The sequence below is a fragment of the Python bivittatus genome, unplaced genomic scaffold, assembly GCF_059951505.1.
Source record: "Python bivittatus isolate LINGU-HERP-01145 unplaced genomic scaffold, Pbiv_v1 ctg000020_np1212, whole genome shotgun sequence".
In the NCBI taxonomy this organism is placed as follows: Eukaryota; Metazoa; Chordata; class Lepidosauria; order Squamata; family Pythonidae; genus Python; species Python bivittatus.
In genome coordinates, this window is record NW_028277030.1 from 31097379 (window position 1) to 31118866 (window position 21488).

General features: G+C 38.3%; 1 protein-coding gene across 1 annotated transcript in view; it reads right to left on the reverse strand.

Annotated features, from left to right (window-relative positions):
* Nucleotides 1–21488, reverse strand: part of SNTG2 (syntrophin gamma 2) — a 170384-nt gene that overhangs the window by 49798 nt on the left and 99098 nt on the right. Inside the window, exons 10-11 of the mRNA XM_088150145.1 lie at nt 20279–20408; nt 9199–9237 (exon numbers count right to left, since the gene is read on the reverse strand). Coding sequence (XP_088006271.1) covers nt 9199–9237; nt 20279–20408 — 169 coding nt within the window. The remainder of the gene's footprint in view (nt 1–9198; nt 9238–20278; nt 20409–21488) is intronic.

Consider the following 21488-nt stretch of genomic DNA (forward strand, 5'->3'; position numbering starts at 1 on the left):
CCTCACTATGAAAGTAATGCTATTCCTACTTTGCTTTTTGTGTCCCAAGCAGTAAACAGCATGATGTTCTGACTGAAAGTGCCAACCATTTCAATTCACTTATGGCTAAAATATCAATGTGTAGTCGATTCTTTTCATCTTTTGTTGTGTTGAGCCTTCCCATGTTCATGCTTTTTATGTTCCACATTCCCACTGTAATTCTGTCTTTGCAGGTTTGGATTTTCTCTTCCTGCGTGGCAAAATCAGCAACTAGATGTCCTGAAGGCTTTAATTTAGCCACATTATAAACACCATTAGGACTCTGAAAGATCTTCAGAATTTCCTCAGTAGCATGTTGAGTGCCATCTTACATGAGGGGTCCATCACTTGGCACTCTGATAGAAAACATAAAATGATTGATGATAATGTGCTGTTCTTGGTAAAACACAGAAATGGTTTAATGTTGCCCTCTAAAATGACTGTCTGCCTCCAAAATCTTTGCAGATTGTTGGTGCCCTATATGGGTGCCTGCTTGCTTTAGCTGGACAGCAGGGTGACCTTCGCACCTTGCGCGATGCTGTTGGAATTCTATACTCTTGGCATGCACTCCCAGCATTCTTCACTCATCCCTCTCAGGAACACACACATGCGCGCGCACACACACACACAAAGCATCACAACAGGACTTGGGCAGCCAGGGTGTTTAGCAACAACAAAATGAAAATATAAATAGACAAGATTAAAACTGCAAGTCTTAAGTTATTAACTTTTAAAGACCTAGCTAAAGAAATGTATCTTATCTTCCAAATGCAGAGACACTGTGGACCTGATGCAATATGGAGAGAATGGGAATACATGTGATTTCTGACAATTCTACCTTGCAGCTACAGCCCCTTACACTCCATCAAACAAATGCTTTTGAGAGTCCTCCAATACCTGGGAGAGATTCTTGAAATCCAAAAGGCTGCAGTAGGAAAAAGGAGAGATAAAAATCTCATTGTACAAGCAACAACCTGATGGGAATTGACTAAATGCAGCCAACTTCTGCATATGTGCAAATAGGACTGCATTGCAGAACTCTATGATTAAGTTAAAGAATATATTATTAATTCTGCCTTCCTGATAGCCACTGTTTATGAATGTTTTCCTTTTTTGCACAATTCATTTTAAGTGTAATAATGTAATATTACATTATTTAATGTAATAATACATTATAAGTATTATTACAATAAGTATAGGGTGACAAATTGATGAACATAAACATGGGAAACAAATAGATATTTCACAAATATAAAATGTAGGCTTGGCAAGGTTAAGTTCATGTAATTGAAATAGGAACAATGACTTCATTGGGAGCAAGTTTTGCCTTTAAGTAAACAATTAATGGCTTGGCATTGAGTCTCATGCTGCAATAAAAAATTAAGAACACAAGAAACTTGTAGCTTCAGGCTTGTTGGGTTGTTTGTTTAGTGTATTTATTCATATACAAATGAACACTTTGTGACAGCAATTATGTATGAAGAAGGAAAAACTAAAAAAAGTAAAGCTGTATTTTGCCTCTCTGGAATGCTGCATATTTCGTATGAATAAATAAATGACAATCAAAACTGGTAAGTGCTCTGATAAACTTGGCAGGTTAAGAGGCTAAAGTTCTAAAATGAGTTAGCATGCTAATTATTCAATGGATATTTTAAATAGTTCAAAATCAACTATATACTAATTGTACACTAGGGCATAAAGTTGAGGGGCAAATCATTAAGGCTATTACTAATAAGTTTCTAGACTGACTTAACTTATTACCAATAGGTTTTAATTTGATCTTTCCACAGATCCCCACCAACTTTATCCATGAAATCTCTCTTCATTTAATACTGATCAACAGACATCAGCATTAGGGCTATAGCTAGAGGGGAATAGGCACATACTGTGCTGACTGAGAATATGCATAGGGTGGAATAATAATAAACAACACCTCAAGCTAACAACCCAAACCAAATCTTTAAACATTTAAATGGCAGCAGCAGCTTATCTACCATGCAGGCAAGTAGGAAATGGCACAAACCAAGTTGTTACTCTTCCCCTCTCCTTTCTCTTCTTGTGTCTGGGCTGTGTCGTCTGCTGGCCAGAGCATCCATTCTGAATTTGTGTGTTGTGCGGCATCAGAGCTGGGACACCCTCTTTGACCTAACCAGAACAGTTATGGAGGCCCAGCCCTTTAATCCCTGGCCCTGTGCATAGGACGACCATGACAGCAGGGCTGTAAAGGATCACTCAAAAGTGTTTATTTCATGTTTTTTCATCTACAAATATACTGATTGGAATATCCAGTGTTCTGGCATCTCATTCTCTGCTGAGAGCACCTTAATCTCACCTCAAACCACTTAGACACTCTTATGACATGTTGCTTTTCAGGTATTTTTTATATGTTTATGTTTAGAGAATAACCTCCCTGTAGCTGTCACTATCAAAGGTATGATTAAAAAAAATGTACGCATGTGATGCACATTTCAGTAAACTTGGTAACAGACAACGGTTTTCCATTATAAGTAATTCTGCAACTTTTTTTTTTTTCAAAGAAATATAAGATTTCAGTCATTTGATTATGGTGGTCTATAAATTTAATACACAAACTTGAATGAGAGTCCAGGAAGCATGTCTGAAAAATCATGATTGTATTTCTTGACCAGTTCTCCAGCTGCATACAACTCTTAATCAGTTGCTGATGATTTCAGCAGGATACACAATGTAAAAATGGCTTTTTTCAGATTTACATTTTATTTGAGAGGTTGCTGTTTCTAATATTATAAAGAACATATTTATTCTAAATTGGCCCTCTGCAGATGTTAGTCTTTGATTCTCACAAAAATTATCAAGCATGTCGGTCTTGAAATTCCTGAGATATATCCCAAACCTGGGCCATTGGCACGCCACTAGCACACATGATGTTGTATGACTTCTGGCGTCTTGCGGTTCATTGCTAGAGGCCTGCAGATTTGCTTAGGTTAATTTGTGTTGACTGCAAATTTTGAAATGCAGCTGATAGTTACAAAATGTTTGGGAGCAGCATAGTCAAAAAGATAAATTGGAACATCTCCATTGGAGATTTCAGAGCTTCTGTTACCTCGTCCTCTTTCCCAGGAGGACGATCTCAGTCAGCATCTTGTGGGTATCTCTGCAGTGGGTGTGAATGGGCACGAGAGCCTGACATGTGCTGACTATCTTGCTACACACAATGCCTTCAGCAGACAATTGTGGACTGAGATGTCATACTTGGGAAACATGAATGCAACTGTTTCATACTATGTGCAAAGTAATTATAAAGACATTATACAACTGCAAAGAAGTTTTTCACTACTGGGACAGCTAGCATGGCATTATTCAGAATGAGGTTGTGGTCAGCAAAATGGACATATGTAGCTCTTGGATGTTGAGCTATATTTTAGCTTGGACGCCAATATACGATCCACTCATATTTGCAGCTCCATCATATGCTTGGACTTATTCCGATATGTCCAGTCCATTATTTTTAACAATACTTAATTTACTTCCAAAAAGCCCCCAGAGTACTCTTGTGTCTTTATGACTAGGCATTCATCTACACTGCTATCAAGAGATACATGGCTGAGCTGATCTTTTTTGCCATTATCTTGGGTTGTATCCATAATCACAAAATTATTCCATCCCTGACAGAATTAGAAAGAATGATAATCATTTAATTCTGTAAACTAGGCTTCAGGTACTTCATAGTTCCAGCCTTTGTACTCAATAATTGTCCAGCACGGGATATTTTGTAAGCAGGTTGAGAACCAAGAGGAAATTTCTACAGGATCATGCTTCCTGTATGGTAGGGTAGCAAAAAATCAGGAGGTTAGGAGCACCTTTTCTGTCTAATGCATTTTATTAAAAGGCATATTTTCATGAACTGCAGGTCACTTTATCAGATGCATAGAGTTTATACCTTTTAATAGAATTTGTTAGTCAGAAAAGGTGCTACCAGATTGCATCTGATTTTATTTATTTATATAGACTAACATGGCTCTCCTTCTACAATGTCTCCAAAGGGTACATTAGTGAAAGCCAAGGTCAGTGTGACATTAATAATTCTATCAAGCACTTTGGATAACCCATTCTAGTTTCTGGGCCAGTGTATTATTCAGCATCTACATGAAACTGCCGGGGGAAGTCACCTGTCTTATTATGATGCTGCTGGTTTGCTTCTGAGAGCAATTCAAGGTGATGGTTATTACTTATAATGCCCTGTGATGTGTTTGCAAGTTCTCCATGCTCAATACATGTTAACAGATAGGAAGGGGCTGAAAGCATCATCTATTATGTTGTCAGCCCTATGAGGCAGACCAGACCAAGAAATAGACTGCAGTCTAAAAACTACCTTTATATAGATTAGCTATAGTAACATAATCTTGCAAGTCTGATTCTGCTTCCCTTCCTCCCTCTTTTATATTCATGTGAATTAGAGGGGTGTCTGTCTGAGATGTTTTCCTAATCCTCCCCCACCATTTGAACTTAAGCAATCTTCCCCTTTTGCTTGTTTTGGAAACAAATTTTCCCATTCTCTGTCAATATCATCCTCTTTCCTTTCTACATAGGGCTTCCCTACTTTGAAATAGCTTGGGCTTGTCTCTCATAACATTGCAAAAACTAATACAGGCCTTGCTTTTCACAGAGATCAGTCAGTAACTGAAGGGCTGAATGCTTAATTATGAGAACATTCTTCCATGGTTGTGAGAAGAGAGGCTATAGGGAATGCTGGGTGAATAGTATAGATGTTTGTGAGTTACTATTATAATTTGTGTATTCATGATTATAAAGTACCAGTATGCCTTATGTAAGATGCTTAGAGTTTTAAAATTGAAGCAGTATATAAGTCTCAGCAATATACTCACTCACACACACACACACACACACACACACACACACACAGATCATCCCATTCCATCACCACTACCAGGGATGGTTTTTTTTAATGCTATTGTTAATTTAAATATATATATATATATATATATATATATATATATATTCATTCTTATATTCTCCACTCTGAAGCAATGTTGTCCCTGTGCAAAGAGTGTTCCCCTTTTGTTAATTTAAATACACACACACACACACACAACAAATATAAATAGAAAAAAAGAAAAAAGAAAAAAGAGAAAAAAGCAATTTGTAAACAAAGTGGAGGTTTAGAAGCACTGTAAAACTGTCAAGAAAAAAAAATTCCGCTGATATAAATTTATATATCAAAATATCTCGATTCAAAAGTTGGAATCAGTGTTAAAATTAATATTAGAATCATATTACTGTATAGTGACAGCAATAACTAGTACGATTTGATTTATAAATTAACTGAGATTTATAAATTAACTGAGACAAAAAATATAACAAGTTCTACCTGGTCTGAAAAATTTAATTAATTTAACAAATTGGAAAAAAGGAAAAAGGAAACATGTAAATGTTACAATCTTTTGTTAGGAAAACTCAGACTTTGGATATAGTACAAACCTATTTGTAAGATTATAATTCAAAAATGATTTCCACATTAAATTAACAGTTGGAAGACCTGAAAGACCAGGTTAAGGTTAGATCGTCATGGAGAAAATCTATGTCAAAAATGACTTGATAGAACATAATCACGTGAGGTTAAATTGCATATCAGATTTGTTTTTTAAATATGAAGTTAGTTTTGACATTAATGCATATTCTCATATCTTAATCTGCCATTTTTCTACAGAAGGAATTATTAGTGCTTTCCAATAAGAAGAATAGAGTATCCTAGCAGCTGTTACCATGAGAAAAGCCAGTTCAATACACATTATAGGAATGGTTGCTAACAGTCAACAATGACTTGATGGCACATCACCATCATCACCACCACCACCACCATCATCGATATTTACCCTAAAAGATAATGGGCCGAAAAGAAAAATCCACCTTTAAAACCTATTCTATACTATTATAAATCATTTTCCAGAATTATTGGGCCTTACAACATTGCCACCAAGTGTAAAATAAAGTTCTAACCTGTTTATTGCATTTGCAACAATTTTTAGAAAATGAATTCTCTATTTTGGCAGTCAGAACTGGAGTAATATATCATGGCAGAACATCGTACCATTGGGGATGTTATGAATGTCCTGAGCTGATGCCTGGCTGAGGGAAAACAAGCTTAAACTGAAACTCAGCAAGACAGAAATGCTGTTGTTGGTAATCAATCTGGTTTTATTCTTACATGGTTTGGCCCCATGTATTTCCAGGATCATTTCTATAATCTTGTGTGCTCTTACCAAAAGGGGAAGCTGGGGTCTTCTCCCCATGTAATGCAGAGGGATTAGAGATCAGAGGCAATCCTTCTTAAAAGTTGTCCTTCACTAAGGAACAGCATATCCCCTGAGGTATGTGGTGCCCCCAACCTACTAGCCTTCTGGAAGGCTGAGAAAACCATCCTATTCCAGCAAGCATTTGGTAATTCATGATAGGTGGTCTGTGATATAGGTTGGAGTTTTTATAAGATTGCATTTTATTATATTGTCATGAGATAATATAGGTTATGTGAATATTGTTTACTTATGTTAGTGCTTTCTGACTACCATAAGCCACCCAGAGTCTTTGAAGTCAGGTGGTGTAGAATATATTAAAAAATGAAGTATTTGAGCATCTGTGCATGCGCGTGTACGGAAAGAACACAACATGACAGACACTGCATGCATGCTTCTGGGAGATGCAGATACATCCCTTGGCTCAAGGAAAAGCCACTTGTTCCCCAGGGCAAGCCAGGCCCCACTCCCACCCCAGAGGGTGCTCCAGCTAGCCAGCCATCCCCAGTGTGGTGGTGACTCTCCCTGCCATATGGCATCAGCAGAACCTTGAGTAAAGGCCCTTGACTCATACAACAAGGTCTGCTGCTGTCTCAGGCTGTCTCAGCAGGCAGCACATTAGGGACCCAAGACTCCCCACGTTGCCTGTTCCCTTTGAATAGCATGAAGAATAGCATGGGGAGGATGCAGAGTTACTTGCTTATAGGTTGGAGGGTGATGGCACCATCGTCCATTGCCAGGCTGTCCCAGCAAAATGCTCAACTTGCTCAGTTGTGGCTACGCTGCTGATCAGAGGATCAACACTGCTTGATATTCACCAAGAACTTGCATCTTTCAGAAAGAATTCATCCCACATCCTCTTTCCTTCCCTCAAGGCAGAAAAAATCTGGCCCCATTGGTACTGCTGTTGTTGCCCCAACTATTTCCTCTTAGAACCAATTACTTAAAAATGTATATAAAATACATCTATTAGGAAATCACAGAAATGGTAGTTTCTGAACACATTGTATTACTGTAGCAGCAAGCATGTGCTATTATCTCAGTAATTCCAGTTAGCTTGAAAAAAATATTTAGACTTAAAATAAAGCTACAAATGTAACTCAAAATAAAGTTGTATGGATTCTATCCATAGCATAATCTAATACAAAATTTTGCCAAAAAAAAAAAAAAAGTGATCCAATGATTTATGTTTTAGAAATTGAGTCACAAATCTAGCTGTCTCCTAAAATAACAAAGAAATAAGTGCTTTCAATTTTCTGAACATTATGATAAAGTATACAAAGCAGAATCAAAAAGTGTTAATATTTGTAGAGCAGGAATGGTAAACATTTGGCAAGTTCCAACAAGATGATGTACTAGTTTCAGCTACTGGGTTGACATTTCATTTTTGCACTGAGGCAGATATATGAGCTTTAAAACAACAAAAACAACAGAAGTCTCATAGAGTTGCAATATATTTGAGAAATGCAATATATTTAAGAAAAATAGCTGATACTGAAATTTAAAGCAATTAGGATAACAAATTTTGCTTTTGTAAAAGTGACCACATTTGTCTTAGATTGATTCTGTTCTGATACAAATTCAGGGGGTGGATTTTGCAGCAAATCTAAATAATAAAAAGATGTTACAATTTCAGGTGTAATTTCCAACACAAATAGGAAGAAAATAGGAAGCTGTTCACTCACTAGCTGTTCTATCTAACTGTGGTCAAAAGAGGCTGCTAATGGTTCAGCATAGCCTTTCCCATTCTTACTTGAAGATGCCAGGAGTTGAATATGGGGTTGTCTACATATAGAACATGCGCTCTGTTACTGAAGTACGGCTGAATACAAACCAAACAGAAAAGGGTTAAATCATGCCTTCGGTATTTCCATGTGTAAATTGCCAGTGCAGGAACTCATACATACCCCTGCTTGTGCTATGAGAATGCAGAGATCCTTATGTTATGAGAATGAAATAAATATACAAACCTTCTTTCATGTGTTAACTATAAGTACAGGAGTATGGACCACAATTCATTCTACCTTCCTGTATCCCATCAGAGTGGTCAAAACTCTCTCAGGGATGTAGAATATGGTTGACAGTGGGAAGAGGGCTAGAATCAACAGGATCGTAAGCTCACCCCCAGTCTAGCACCTGGTGGGATGTGTTTGTAGTAGATAAGAGTGCTATAGTCCCTCTCCTTGGAGGAGAGAACTGACCTATCATATGACTTCAGGGACCATAACATTGTTCCTAAGGGATTGAGCAGAAATAGCCTAACATACTACCTTTTCTCTTCTGCTTCCTTGCATACAGTTATTGTGTAAATCTTATCACAAAAGTGTTGGGCGTATTAAAAGGAAGAGTACAGAGCCTTTTAATCAAAGAATAAAAAGAAATAGAACAGGATGTACGGATAAGTAAGATGGGCTTTTCTCCCTTTCTATTACTCTTTGCTTGCTGACTTTTTAATGTCTAGTGAGTGCAAAATCTCTGTGATCTGCTTTCACATGCAGATGGAAATGGCATATGTTTCATAAATGAAGGTGAAGGATTGCCAACCAATTAGGAATAAAGTAAACAGGAACAGAAAACCCAGGCAAGCAAGATACTTTCAAAAGCCCTATATTTTCAAAGCAAGTCAACAAATTAGATATCTATTCCTTCACTTGCTTCCTTGTCATCATGATTTATTCTAATTCTGAGAAGATTCAAAGTCCATTTCTGTTTAGTGAAATTTTGCTTTGTAAGCTGGCTAATCTCAGGTGCTAAAATATACTTTTCCTATCTACAAAACACCACTTACTACTATGATAATTACTGGCTTTTCTCTCTCTCTCTTTTTAAAACAACTGAAAAAGAAAAGTGAAATCACATATATTTGGGAATAATACAATGAACATCATACCTGGTCTGAGGCAGAACAGCATTTGTTTGCCATCTTCATCTATAAAAAAGAATAGAAAGAAGTAGTAATACAAAATAACTCTAATTATATGGTCATTTATGATTTCACTCATAATTGCATGGCTCTCGTGGTAACCATGTGGTCCCAGGAAAACATGAGATTGAATTGAGGAGGCACCAACAGGGTGTGGCACATTCATCACACCCTGTTTGCTACTTCCTGAATTCAAATGTGCCACAGCCAGTGTATGTATTAGATTTATATTCTACTTTTCCTCCAAGAGTTCAAGGAGGCACATTTAATACACCCACCTCCATTTTTCTCCCCACAGCAATAACACTGAGGTAGATTGGGCTGAGAATGGTGGGTCCAAAATCACCCAGTAAGCTTCCATAATTGAGGGTGGACTTGAACTTTGGTCTCCCAGATCCTAGTTCAGTACTTAAATAACTACAGCATGCTGGCTATCTGGGTAAAATCAGGATGCTGCATCTGTATGGCAGAATAAAGTTCCAAGCAACTCCAAAGCACTGTTATGCACCATTTTAACTGAAACAATTTGGTCAGTGAGGACAATTAAACAACCAGGGAGTGAATTGACCCCTTCAGTGCTTCACCGTTGTTGACAGTCTCCTCAAAGGTCAACATTGGATTGAGAGGAGCTCCTGTCAATCATGCTGAAACAAAAATTCTTTAAATGAAAATATGACGCAACTGTCGAAAGGAAAAATAAACAGAATAAATAAGCAGGCAGTATAAAACCCACCAATTACTACAAAGATTTTGTAGTGATTGGCAGGCTTGTAGTAAACACGCAGATAAGTACCTCTACTTAGTAAAGATTTTAAAAATAGGTTGACCTGTGTAGGGTGCCCCATAGAAATCATCTCACTCAACACCTCTAGAGACCTGGCAGTGCTCCTGTCTATGGCTTTATAAAAAATTTCAACAAGACCCATGAATTTGACACGTGGTCATGATTCTGTGGTACACAATACTTGTCTTTTACTATATCCAAAATCAAGAATTGTTCAATCCGTTTATTATTCAGTATCACATGTAATACACAATGGAGATCTGCAAAATGTAACACACACACATCTGTCTGCCTGCCTGCCTACCTAGCTATTTCCAGTTCTCTAGGACATATACATACTGGAGCCAAAGTATTTATTCAGTAAAATATCCCTTTATGCAAATGATGTGTAAAAATATTTAACAATTTAGTACTTGCAGTAACCATATTTCTAAAACACTTAATGTATCACTATTTCATACTGATCTTTCCATAGATCAGTTGTTGTTGTTGTTGTTGTTGTTGTTGTTGTTCAGTTGTTAAGTCGTGTCTGACTCTTTGTGACCCCATGAACCATATTGCGCCAGGCCTTCCTGTCCTTCACTGCCTCCCTGAGTTTGCTCAGTTTCATGCTCATTGTTTCAGTGATGCTATCTAACCATCTCATCCTCTGCCGTCCTCTTCTCCTTTTGCCTTCAATCTTTCCCAGCATCAGGGTCTTTTCCAAAGAGTCCTCTCTTCACATTAGGTGACCAAAGTATCTGAGCTTGAGCTTCATTATCAATCCTTCCAATGAGCAATCAGGATTGATTTCCTTTAAGATTGACTGGTTTGACCTCCTAGCAGTCCAGGGGACTCTTAAGAGTCTTCTCCAGCACCACAGTTCAAAGGCACCAATTCTTCGGCGCTCAGCCTTCTTTATGGTCCAGCTCTCACAGCCATACATTACTACTGGAAAAACCATAGCTTTGACTATGCGGATCTTTGTCGGCAAGGTGATGTCTCTGCTTTTTAATATGCTATCTAGGTTTGCCATAGCTTTCCTCCCAAGGAGCAAGCGTCTTTTAATTTCATGGCTGCAGTCTCCGTCTGCGGTGATCTTGGAGCCCAAATAAATGAAGTCTGTTACTGCTTCCATTTCTACCCCTTCTATTTGCCAGGAATTGATGGGTCCAGATGCCATGATCTTAGTTTTTTTAATGTTGAGTTTCAAGCCAGCTTTCGCACTCTCCTCTTTCACCCTCAAGAGGCTCTTTAGTTCTTCTTCACTTTCTGCCATTAGGGTGGTATCGTCTGTATATCTGAGGTTATTGATGATTCTCCCTGCAATCTTAATTCCGGCTTGTGATTCTTCCAGCCTGGCATTTCTCATGATGTACTCTGCATATAGGTTAAATAAGCAGGGTGCCAGTATACAGCCTTGTCGTACTCCTTTCCCTATTTTGAACCAATCGATTGTTCCGTGACCGGTTCTAACTGTTGCTTCTTGGCCCGCATACGGATTTCTCAGGAGACAGGTAAGATGGTCTGGTACCCCCATCTCTTTAAGAATTTGCCAGAGTTTGTTGTGATCCACACAATCAAAGGCTTTTGCATAGTCAATGAAGCAGAAGTAGATGTTTTTCTGGAACTCTCATGCTTTCTCCATGATCCAGCGAATGTTGGCAATTTGATCTCTAGTTCCTCTGCCTCTTTGAAACCCAGCTTGTACATCCGGTAGTTCTCGGTTCACGTACTGCTGAAGCCTAGCTTGTAGGATTTTGAGCATAACCTCGCTAGCATGTGAAATGAGTGCAATTGTGCGATAGTTTGAGCATTCTTTGGCATTGCCCTTCTTTGGAATTGGAACGTAAACTGACCTTTTCCAATCCCGTGGCCACTGTTGCGTTTTCCAAACTTGCTGGGATATTGAGTGCAGCACTTTAACAGCATCATCTTTTAGTATTTTAAATAACTCAGCTGGAATACTGTCCTCTCCACTAGCTTTGTTGTTAGCAATGCTTCCTAAGGCCCACTTGACTTCACTCTCTAGGATGTCTGGCTCAAGGTCAGTGACCACACCAGCATGGACATCAGGAACATTAAGATCTTTCTTGTATAGTTCTTCTGTGTATTCTTGCCACCTCTTCTTAATCTCTTCTGCTTCTGTTAGGTCCCTGCCTTTTTTGTCCTTTATCATGCCCATCTTTGCACTAAATGTTCCTTTGATATCTCCAATTTTCTTGAAGAGATCTTTAGTCTTCCCCATTCTATTGTTTTCCTCAATTTCTTTGCATTGTTCATTTAAGAAGGCCTTCTTATCTCTCCTTGCTATTCTCTGGAAATCTGCATTCAGTTGCTTATATCTTTCCCTTTCACCCTTGCTTTTCGCATTCCTTCTTTCCACAGCTATTTGTAAAGCCTCATCAGACAGCCATTTTGCTTTCTTGCATTTCTTTTTCCTTGGGATGGTTTTAGTTGCTGCCTCCTGTACAATGTTACAGACCTCCGTCCATAGTTCTTCAGGCACTCTGTCTACCAAATCTAATCCTCTAAATCTATTCATCACCTTCACTGTGTACTCACAAGGAATATGATCTAAGTCATATCTGAGTGGTCCAGTGGTTTTCCCTACATTCTTCAATTTAAGCCTAAATTTTGCAGTAAGAAGCTCATGATCTGAGCCACAGTCAGCTCCTGGTCTTGTTTTTGCTATCTGTATAGAGCTTCTCCATCTTTGGCTGCAAAGTATGCAATCAATCTGGTTTCGGTATTGACCATCTGGTGATGTCCATGTGTAGAGTCGTCTCTTGTGTTGTTGGAAAAGAGTGTTTGCTATGACTAGCTTGTTCTCTTGACAGAACTCTATTAGCCTTTGCCCTGCTTCATTTTGTACTCCAAGGCCAAACTTGCCTGTTATTCCGATTACTCCTTGACTTCCTACTTTAGCATTCCAATCCCCTATGATGAAAAGGACATCTTTTTTTGGTGCTAGTTCTAGAAGGTGTTGTAGGTCTTCATAGAACTGGTCAACTTCAGCTTCTTCGGCATCAGTGGTTGGGGCATAGACTTGGATGACTGTGATGTTGAATGGTTTGCCTTGGATACGCACTGAAATCATTCTGTAGTTTTTGAGGTTGTACCCCATTACTGCCTTTCCCACTCTCTTATTGACTATGAGTGCAACTCCATTTCTTCTAAGGGTTTCTTGGCCACAGTAGTAGATATAATGGTCACCTGAATTAAATTTACCCATTACCGTCCATTTCAATTCGCTGATTCCCAAGATGTCGACGTTCAATCTTGTCATCTCATGTTTGACCAGCTTGCCTTGGTTCATAGATCTTACATTCCAGGTACCCATACAATATTGTTCTTTACAGCATCGGACCTTCTTTTCACTTCCAGATACATCCACAGCTGAACGTCCTTTCGGCCCAGCCGCTTCACTCTTTCTGGAGCTACTTGGAATTGCCCTCCGCTCTTCCCCAGTAGCATACTGGACACCTTCCGACCTGAGGGGCTCATCTTCCGGCGTCATATCTTTTAGCCTTTTAACATTGTCCATGGGGTTTTCTTGGCAAGGATACTGGAGTGGGTTGCCATTTCCTTCTCCAGTGGATCACATTTTGTCAGAACTCTCTGTCATGACCTGTCCGTCTTGGGTGGCCCTGCACGGTATAGCTCATGGCTTCACTGAGTTACGCAAGCCCCTTCGCCACAACAAGGCAGTGATCCATGAAGGGGTAGATCAGTTAGAAGATGCACATTTATGACTTCTTATGGCCCTTAATAGCAAGCATTCAAAATTATCCCTAACCCCTAGCCTCTTATATTTAATAATAACTTGACCACCAGCTTATAATTGATCTATCTAAATCTGGATAGTTTCAATTGTATTTATGCTTGAGTATAAGTCTATTCATTAAGTATTTAAATACTTCTGATATTTTTAAATGCAAGAAAGTGAACTTTAATACAATCATTTTGATGTGCAACTTTTGAGCCAAGAACCATATTCTAACATCTGGAAAAGTATGGAATCCAAAGAGTAACTGTATTTTGATCTGCACAGTAGTCCAGGAAATTAAACTTAGATTGATTAGTCTAAAACGCATGTCAATGAAGACATTTATTTTCACTGGCTATGTTCCTCTAGGGCTACTATATACTGTACATGCTTATAAATCAGGTTCTGAAAGAAAAGCAGGATATAACTCTAACAAAAAAAGAGGTTGTTATATACCAATGTTAATTAACATATCTTATATAGTACCAATTTGTTTTGGTTAACAAATTTCAGGATTATTTAATTATTTGTTTGTGAAAACAATTCAGTAGAGGTACTCTTAGTGGCATATAAGCTGAAACAGTAAGATAATTGCCCAGAGTCACTTTTTGGTCAGATGGGCGGTATTTAAATTTGAAATATAAATAAATAAATAATCATAAAATCTAGAAAGAGTGTACTGGAACACATTGCTCTACAATAAGAATGTTTTAACATGGGTTTCAGAATAATCTGTGCTGAAAATATCATAATATAAAAGTAAAACCTACACTGCACATGAGATTTACTGACTTTACAATTCTCTGTGTTGTTAACCATAAAGTATCAATAGAAACACTATAAGACATTCTCAGAGGCTATATATAAAAATAAAAGGGCAAACAGAACTTGATTCTGTGTAGTAGTAGTAGTAGTAGTAGTAGTAGTAGCAGCAGTAGCAGTAGTAGATTTAGGAGCTGCCCAGAATGACAATGTGAGTTAAGGGGGGGGGGGGGAAACAAGATAAATAAGGAACAAGTAAAAAATAGAGAATAAGATGGTAAAAAGTACAGTGGTATAATCTTACATAGGTATATTCTGAAGTAAGTCCCATATATCCAACAGACCACAATCCCAAAAGCTGCTGCCTTTGTCTTATAATTGTATATTATGACTATGATTAACATGTTAATTTAAAAACTTAGATTCATGTTTCATAATGTTTCAAAATAACATTTAAAACTATACAGGTAGTCCAAGTCTAGGTCTTAGAGAAAGTAACTAGCCCAGAGTCACCCAGCCAGCTTCCGTGCCTAAGGGAGGACTACAGCTCATGGTCTCATGGTTTCTCGTCTAGCACCATAACCATTTCAGCACGCTGTCGTTTAGGGAAAGAGAGAGATTGAGATGATTTTGCATGTTCAGTGTAATGGATGAGAAACTAAGCAATAAATTAAGCAATACATTTTGATAATTCACTAACTGGTCTTATTCTTAAATGAACCATTTTCTCTCTACTTTCATCATTTTAATAACCTAGAAACATAGAATATTCAAAACACATCATCATAATCACCTTGATCCCCTTTCAAACACCCACCTGTTCTATGTTATAAAGTAGGAATAATAACAGTGACCTAGCTCGGCAACACTGCAGGGGCAGGGGGTGTACAGTGGGGGCTAATGACAAACTCAGCATTAGGTGGCTGTGACATAAGCCCTATCCCTTTCATATGTGTATTGTAACATCACCCACACACCCAAAAGGAGCAGATCTTGCTGCATAATGCTACTTTTGTCTTGTTGGTTGACAGATTATTTAAATGATGAAAGCAGGTTTTAGGTTTTCTAGAATTCTTCTGGAAGTTTTAAAAAATAAATATTGCTGTTCCCAACCATTAAGTTTAGTCAGCTGTCCTCTACCTAAAGAATTCCCAAAGCAGGAAAAATAGTTAAGTTACTGGTAAGCAATGACAGTAGAGAAGCTTGGAGCAGTGGCTCCTTTATGAATCATGAACTAAACCAGAATGCTGCATTCATATTAATCTGTTGGGCAATTTATCCCAAAGAAAAACTTTTTAGTTCAAAGTGGACTGGGATTCAGGTTGATGTGGCTCATTAAAAAGGCTTCCCTACCTATTGATTTTTACCTCTGTATTTTTCCTTCGTCACTGCTCTATCTTTCTTATCCAGCTGCTTCAACTTTTTTAATGCGAGGGTGGTCAGAACAATCTAGTTACAACAGAGCAATATTTGAGAGGCTCCCAGTTCACAATGGCACAATCAGAATAAGAATTAATACCAAATACATTTGAAAGTGAAACCTTTTTGAAAACTACAAACCTATGCATCAAATGTATTTTTAAAAACATACTAATGCTGTTCTAACACCTCTCACTGAATGATATAAGCTCATGTGTAAATAATTGATGAAAAGCCCCTTTTTTAAAACAAAAAATAACAACAGCAGCACTGAAACACATATTTTGGCAGCAAGTTGCACTGAAATTAATGGGATCTGCTCTTGTTTAAGCACAGGCAAGATCAGACTGTGATCATGAAAAATAAATGCAATTTGATTGGACTGTCATGTAAGAGCCAAGCATACCCTCCAATGGAAAATGGAGAGCCTACCTGCCTGCCTGCCCTCCCTCCCACCTGTTTTGTGGTAAGGGTAAGCTGAAAAGCACGCTGGCTCAGATCAAAATTCTCTTTAATACAGCATTAAAGATATTTTTAGGAAGCTCTTAAAGTGGGCACAATTTTAGCTTAAACAATGGGAATTCTTGTTAATTCTGTTTCCTGAGGTCACCCAGCTCAGGGTGTAGACAGTTCAGCCCTTGAGCCAGATTTGATTCCCTACTCTTGCTTGCTTCTGTGGAAGACATGGACTTTCAATTAGAAACTGTTTCTTTCAAAATAGTCTGGCAAGCTTCAGTGTTATGCTGACAGGCCTTACTTTTCAATGGAAAAAAGTTTTCCCCTGCCAGAAGAACAAAGTCCAAAAAGTCCAAAATGATGGATACTCTGTTCTTGAACATATAGGCTCCTTGTTAGTTTTCTTGGAGAGAACAAAACCATACTACATTGAGCTGCTGCTTGTGCTGAAAAGAGCAATATTTTTTTTGTACTCATGGTTTATTGTTGTGACCAAATTCTTTGAGAGGAGCTGCTGCTCCTTCAGTTCATCACTAAATATGTCTTCATATTCTCTATTATGTTAGGCTTTTTCTGCATGTATGCAATCTTGATCAATGTTTTTTTATTCAGTCTTACCTACACATGCATAATTAGTACATACGTATCCCCTTATTTCCATTGCAGTCTAAAGAATTAAGTAAATTTTGCTTGGAATAAGAAAGGAGAATATTTTTCCAGCTATGCTAAGAGTTTGGCAGGCAGCCAGGAATACACCATATACCTCCTTCCCACTCTTAAATTCAGTATTACAAAATTGTCACACAATATTCCCCCAGGAACCCCATTGTGCTAGCCATTCTACAAGATACAGCTATTCAGTCCCACAGCTAGACCAGCTGCTCCTTCTTTAAAGAGGGTCTGGGATTATTTATTAATCCCATCCTATTCAATGGGTAAAGAGCCTTGCTCCCAAAGTATTCAACTAAGCAGTTTATGACATGCTGTAAACAAAACTCAAGCAATCTGCAGTCTGCAGGAGGGCGGCTTTGCTAATGTAAATACTTACATTCCAAGTACAAATGTTACAAACAGCAAATATGGGATGTAGCACAGTAGCTAATTATTTGAATGAAAAATTGCCTCTACCAATCAGCAGGAAGTCAGAGTAAACTGGATAGATTAAATCACTTAAAACACACACACACACTTGAACTATTTGGTGTAAAACTAGCTGGGTCTACTCCATCCAACATCAGTATGGAATTGTGATAGCCACATTCGGGATGGTAGATATTTTGTTATAGGAATTTAAGAAAAGGATGCACAAATTAAAACTGGAAGAGATTCAGAATAAATACATTTTAAATAGAAAAAATAATCTCTGTAATCGTGAAGGACTACAATGGTAATAATCTCCATAATGGTGAAGGACTATACAAGAGTTCATACAACGAACATTTGAGTTTTGTATTCATGGAAATTTTATTCTCCTTGATTAACAACTCTTTTCAAGAAAAAGCTAACAGGGCCACATTTTATGCTACCATAATACATAATTATCTGTGGCAGCTTGTTCAAACAATACACACATGCACTGCCTTCCCAGTCTGTAGATTCTCCCATCACAGGGTACTATTCATGACAGACAGAAGGCTTCTCTCTGTAGTTCATTTGCACATACTGTTTGGGGGAGGGGGTGACAAGATGAATTGTCAGTATATATTGCAGATCCTGTGAAACAAAAGTTGATACATAAAGTTTATATCTGCAAAGCAATGATATACTCTTTTAAAACGTGCTACAGTGACAAGAAAGATGAAGAAAGTATCACTTAAAATTTATAGCACATAAATTTGCAAAAAAAGAGTAGTTTGCCACTTTATATGTGAAATAATACATCCAAGTAGAGGAATAAATCTTAGTTAAACAGAAGCTGCAATTCTGACAGCTACATAGGTCAAGGATGCCTTGAAGCAGACACATATTCTAGCCATTAATTCTAAAGTGTTATGGTATGATTATTTTCATTCATTCATTCATTCATTCATTCATTCATTCATTCATTCATTCATTCTTTCATTCGTGATCAGGACAAAAATCCTAGGACAAAAGTGAGAACCTTTTTCCATAAGGTTCAGAATATCTCCAGGGATTTCTTGCAGGATTGTATGACATTAGTGACAGGATCAGTATCCAAAGAGGTTTAGAACAGAGTACAGGTAGTCCTCGACTTACGATGGAAATGGGATCAGAATTTCTGTCACTAAGTAATGCGGTTGTAAAGCACAACTGCATCGCTTAGCGATGGCAATCCCTGCAGTCCTGGTTGTTGTCATTAACTGACTCCTATGGTCGTTAGGTGAGGCAACTTCCTGCTGGCTTCCCACAACTAAAGTCAGTGGGAAAGCTGGCAGGAAGTTGCAAGTCCCAGGCTGGCAGGCAGGAAAGTGGCTGTTGCCGGGTGGGGAAGGGAGCGAGGGGGTGCGTGGAGTGCAGGGGAGGTGTGGTGACTGTCAGGGAGGGTACACAAGGGTTTGAATGGGTGCAGAGAGGTGTGGTGTGAATCAGGGAGGGTATGAGGGGGTGTGCAAGAGGCACAGCATGGGTCAGGGACGGTGCGCAAAGTTGTAGGGGGTGTGCAAGAGGCACAGTGAGGGTTGGGGAGTGTGTGAGGGAGTGTGAGAGGTGCAGTGAGGGTTGGGGAGGGGGTGAGGGGTGCAGCACGGTTGGAGAGGATGCATGGGGGTGCGCAAGTAGCTGGCGTGGGGTGACCGCAGAAGTGAGGGGAGGTTGCAGAGGTGAGGGAGTCTTACCTCAGCAAATTGCAACCCTTCCTGCTGATTTCCCCACTGACTTTCTGGGGAAGCTGGCAGGGAAGGTTGTAAATCATGTGACCGTGGGGGTGCTGGGATGGCCAGAACTCCGAGGACCAGTTGTAACCACTAATTGTTCAGACCATAACTTTGAATGGTCGCTGAATGAATAGTCGTAGGTCGCGTTCTACCTGTACAGAGCAAGCAGTGCAATCTATCTTTCATATACACCCAACCATTTATTCCACTCCTAAACATACCCTATTCAAACAAACACTCACAATTTAAACCATTTATATATAAATGAACAGAGCAGCACAGTGTGATCTGGCTTTCAAGAAAAAGATTGTCTTCTCTGTGCAATTTGTCTTCCAATCATAACGAACAAGAACAATTGAACAGTGACAAAAATGATCCAATCTTTTGATCTCATTCTACTTCATTTTACTCAGTGGGCAAAGTTAGGGGAGAGTCTTCAGAGTGAAGTAAGGCTGGCATGCTAAAATTAGGTTATGGACTAAAATTTGTCATCTTTGGCCTGACAGGTAGACTGTGCGCTCTTGGTAAGGAGGGGTTAGGTAACATTTTCACAGTGCTGCTAAACTGATTGACTGTATGTGTTTATGAGCCATGCTTCATATGCACTAATTTAAAACATGTTCCCAGTGGACTGGATTCTATGGTAGTTTTCTGATGAAAATTGCCTCTTAAGAAGCCAGGGAGGGGACAACCTCAGTTTCAGTGAGAAACCAGTGTAAAATTAAGATCCATATTCAAAAGACTGACTATTCAGAGGACTGTTCCCTTCAAAATTAAAGCAGCTAGTTTATACAAAGTTAAAGTCTGATTATATATATAGTAGTAGTAATAGTAGCAGCAGCAGCAGCAGCAGCAATAGCTTGGCTCTGTGTATGAACAATGTGTATGATTATAAATAAATAATGAAGTGTATGAAAATGCAGAGAATATTATCAGAAAAATACACATCTGAAAATTTAGAAGAGTCTTCAGGGGTTATTTTGAAGACTATTTACAACAGTACCTAGACTATACACATATATACATATCTAGAAAACAACATACATTTTGTAGTGTCAAATCACTGATGTTAGTTGATAATGCTCGCAGCCAGTCAGCACTCTCCTGGGCTGAACAATATTGAAGTATCCCAGTGCTAACTCCATCGAGTGCCAGTACTTCAAATGCATTAGATCTGCAGCAAAGAAGAAATATATATGCCATCAAAGAACCTATACCAGCAATTCTTAGTCCTCATCTAAACCCCTACAAGCTACACTTATGTACTATAATTCCAGGGAAATGGGAACACAGAGCTACACAGTCAAGTTATGCAGGTACTGCATGTGGTTTATATCTGAATATTACGCATGGAAGATTATTTTTAGTTAAAGTATTTTTATACTTTAGTTATTTAGAGTATTTTTATTTTTTTTCTCCGATTCCAGGATGGCATACAGCAAGTTTTTAAAACAGTCCTACGTGGGTGTCTAATCAGGAGTATCATGTAGGTGAGTGGGTGGATCATACAAACTCATTTAGCAGGTACCCTTGCACATGTATTTTGTGTTCAGCAATTCCAGATCTCACTTCTGGGATCTGGCATTCATTTGATCTATTGCAGGATAACATTTCTGCAATCAAAGGACCCAGTGGCATGTTGTAGATCAACTTTCCAAAATTTTGGAGGGAAAAGAAAAAAGAAAAAAAAATCCCTATGTTTATTTTAAATATATATAATTAAAATTGTGTGTTTAATAATCATTCCCTGTGTACTTAACAACTGTTGCTATATTATAAATTGCTAGGGCTGTATAATGCTTTGCAAATTGGAATGCATAGGAACATGAATGCAGCATCTATAGAAGTTGTGTCTATTGGTAGAATTGCATGGCTACAGTAGATGCCTCCTCACAGCAGATAGGTAAATTGTAAAAGACAAGGCTGCTTTAATAAATCACAGAGAGATGCTGCATTTGGGCTCCCTTCTGTTCTGAAGAACCACTTCAAATTAAAATCTTAAGCATTGCATAGAACCAGAAATATTATTTGGTAGCAACTTTGGGGAAGCTCTGGAGGATGCACCTAAGGTTTTGAGGGGTCTGCAGGTTGTGCAATCCTGATTTACTGCATTTCAACCTTATATTCCATCTATAATATGGGTACAGTATGGGAATTAAAAAAAAGCTACCTTATAAGATAATTGAAAAGAAAGTTGAACAATTCTTTGCAGAACATTTAGTGTTATATAAAAGTGAACCGTTCTGACCGAGTG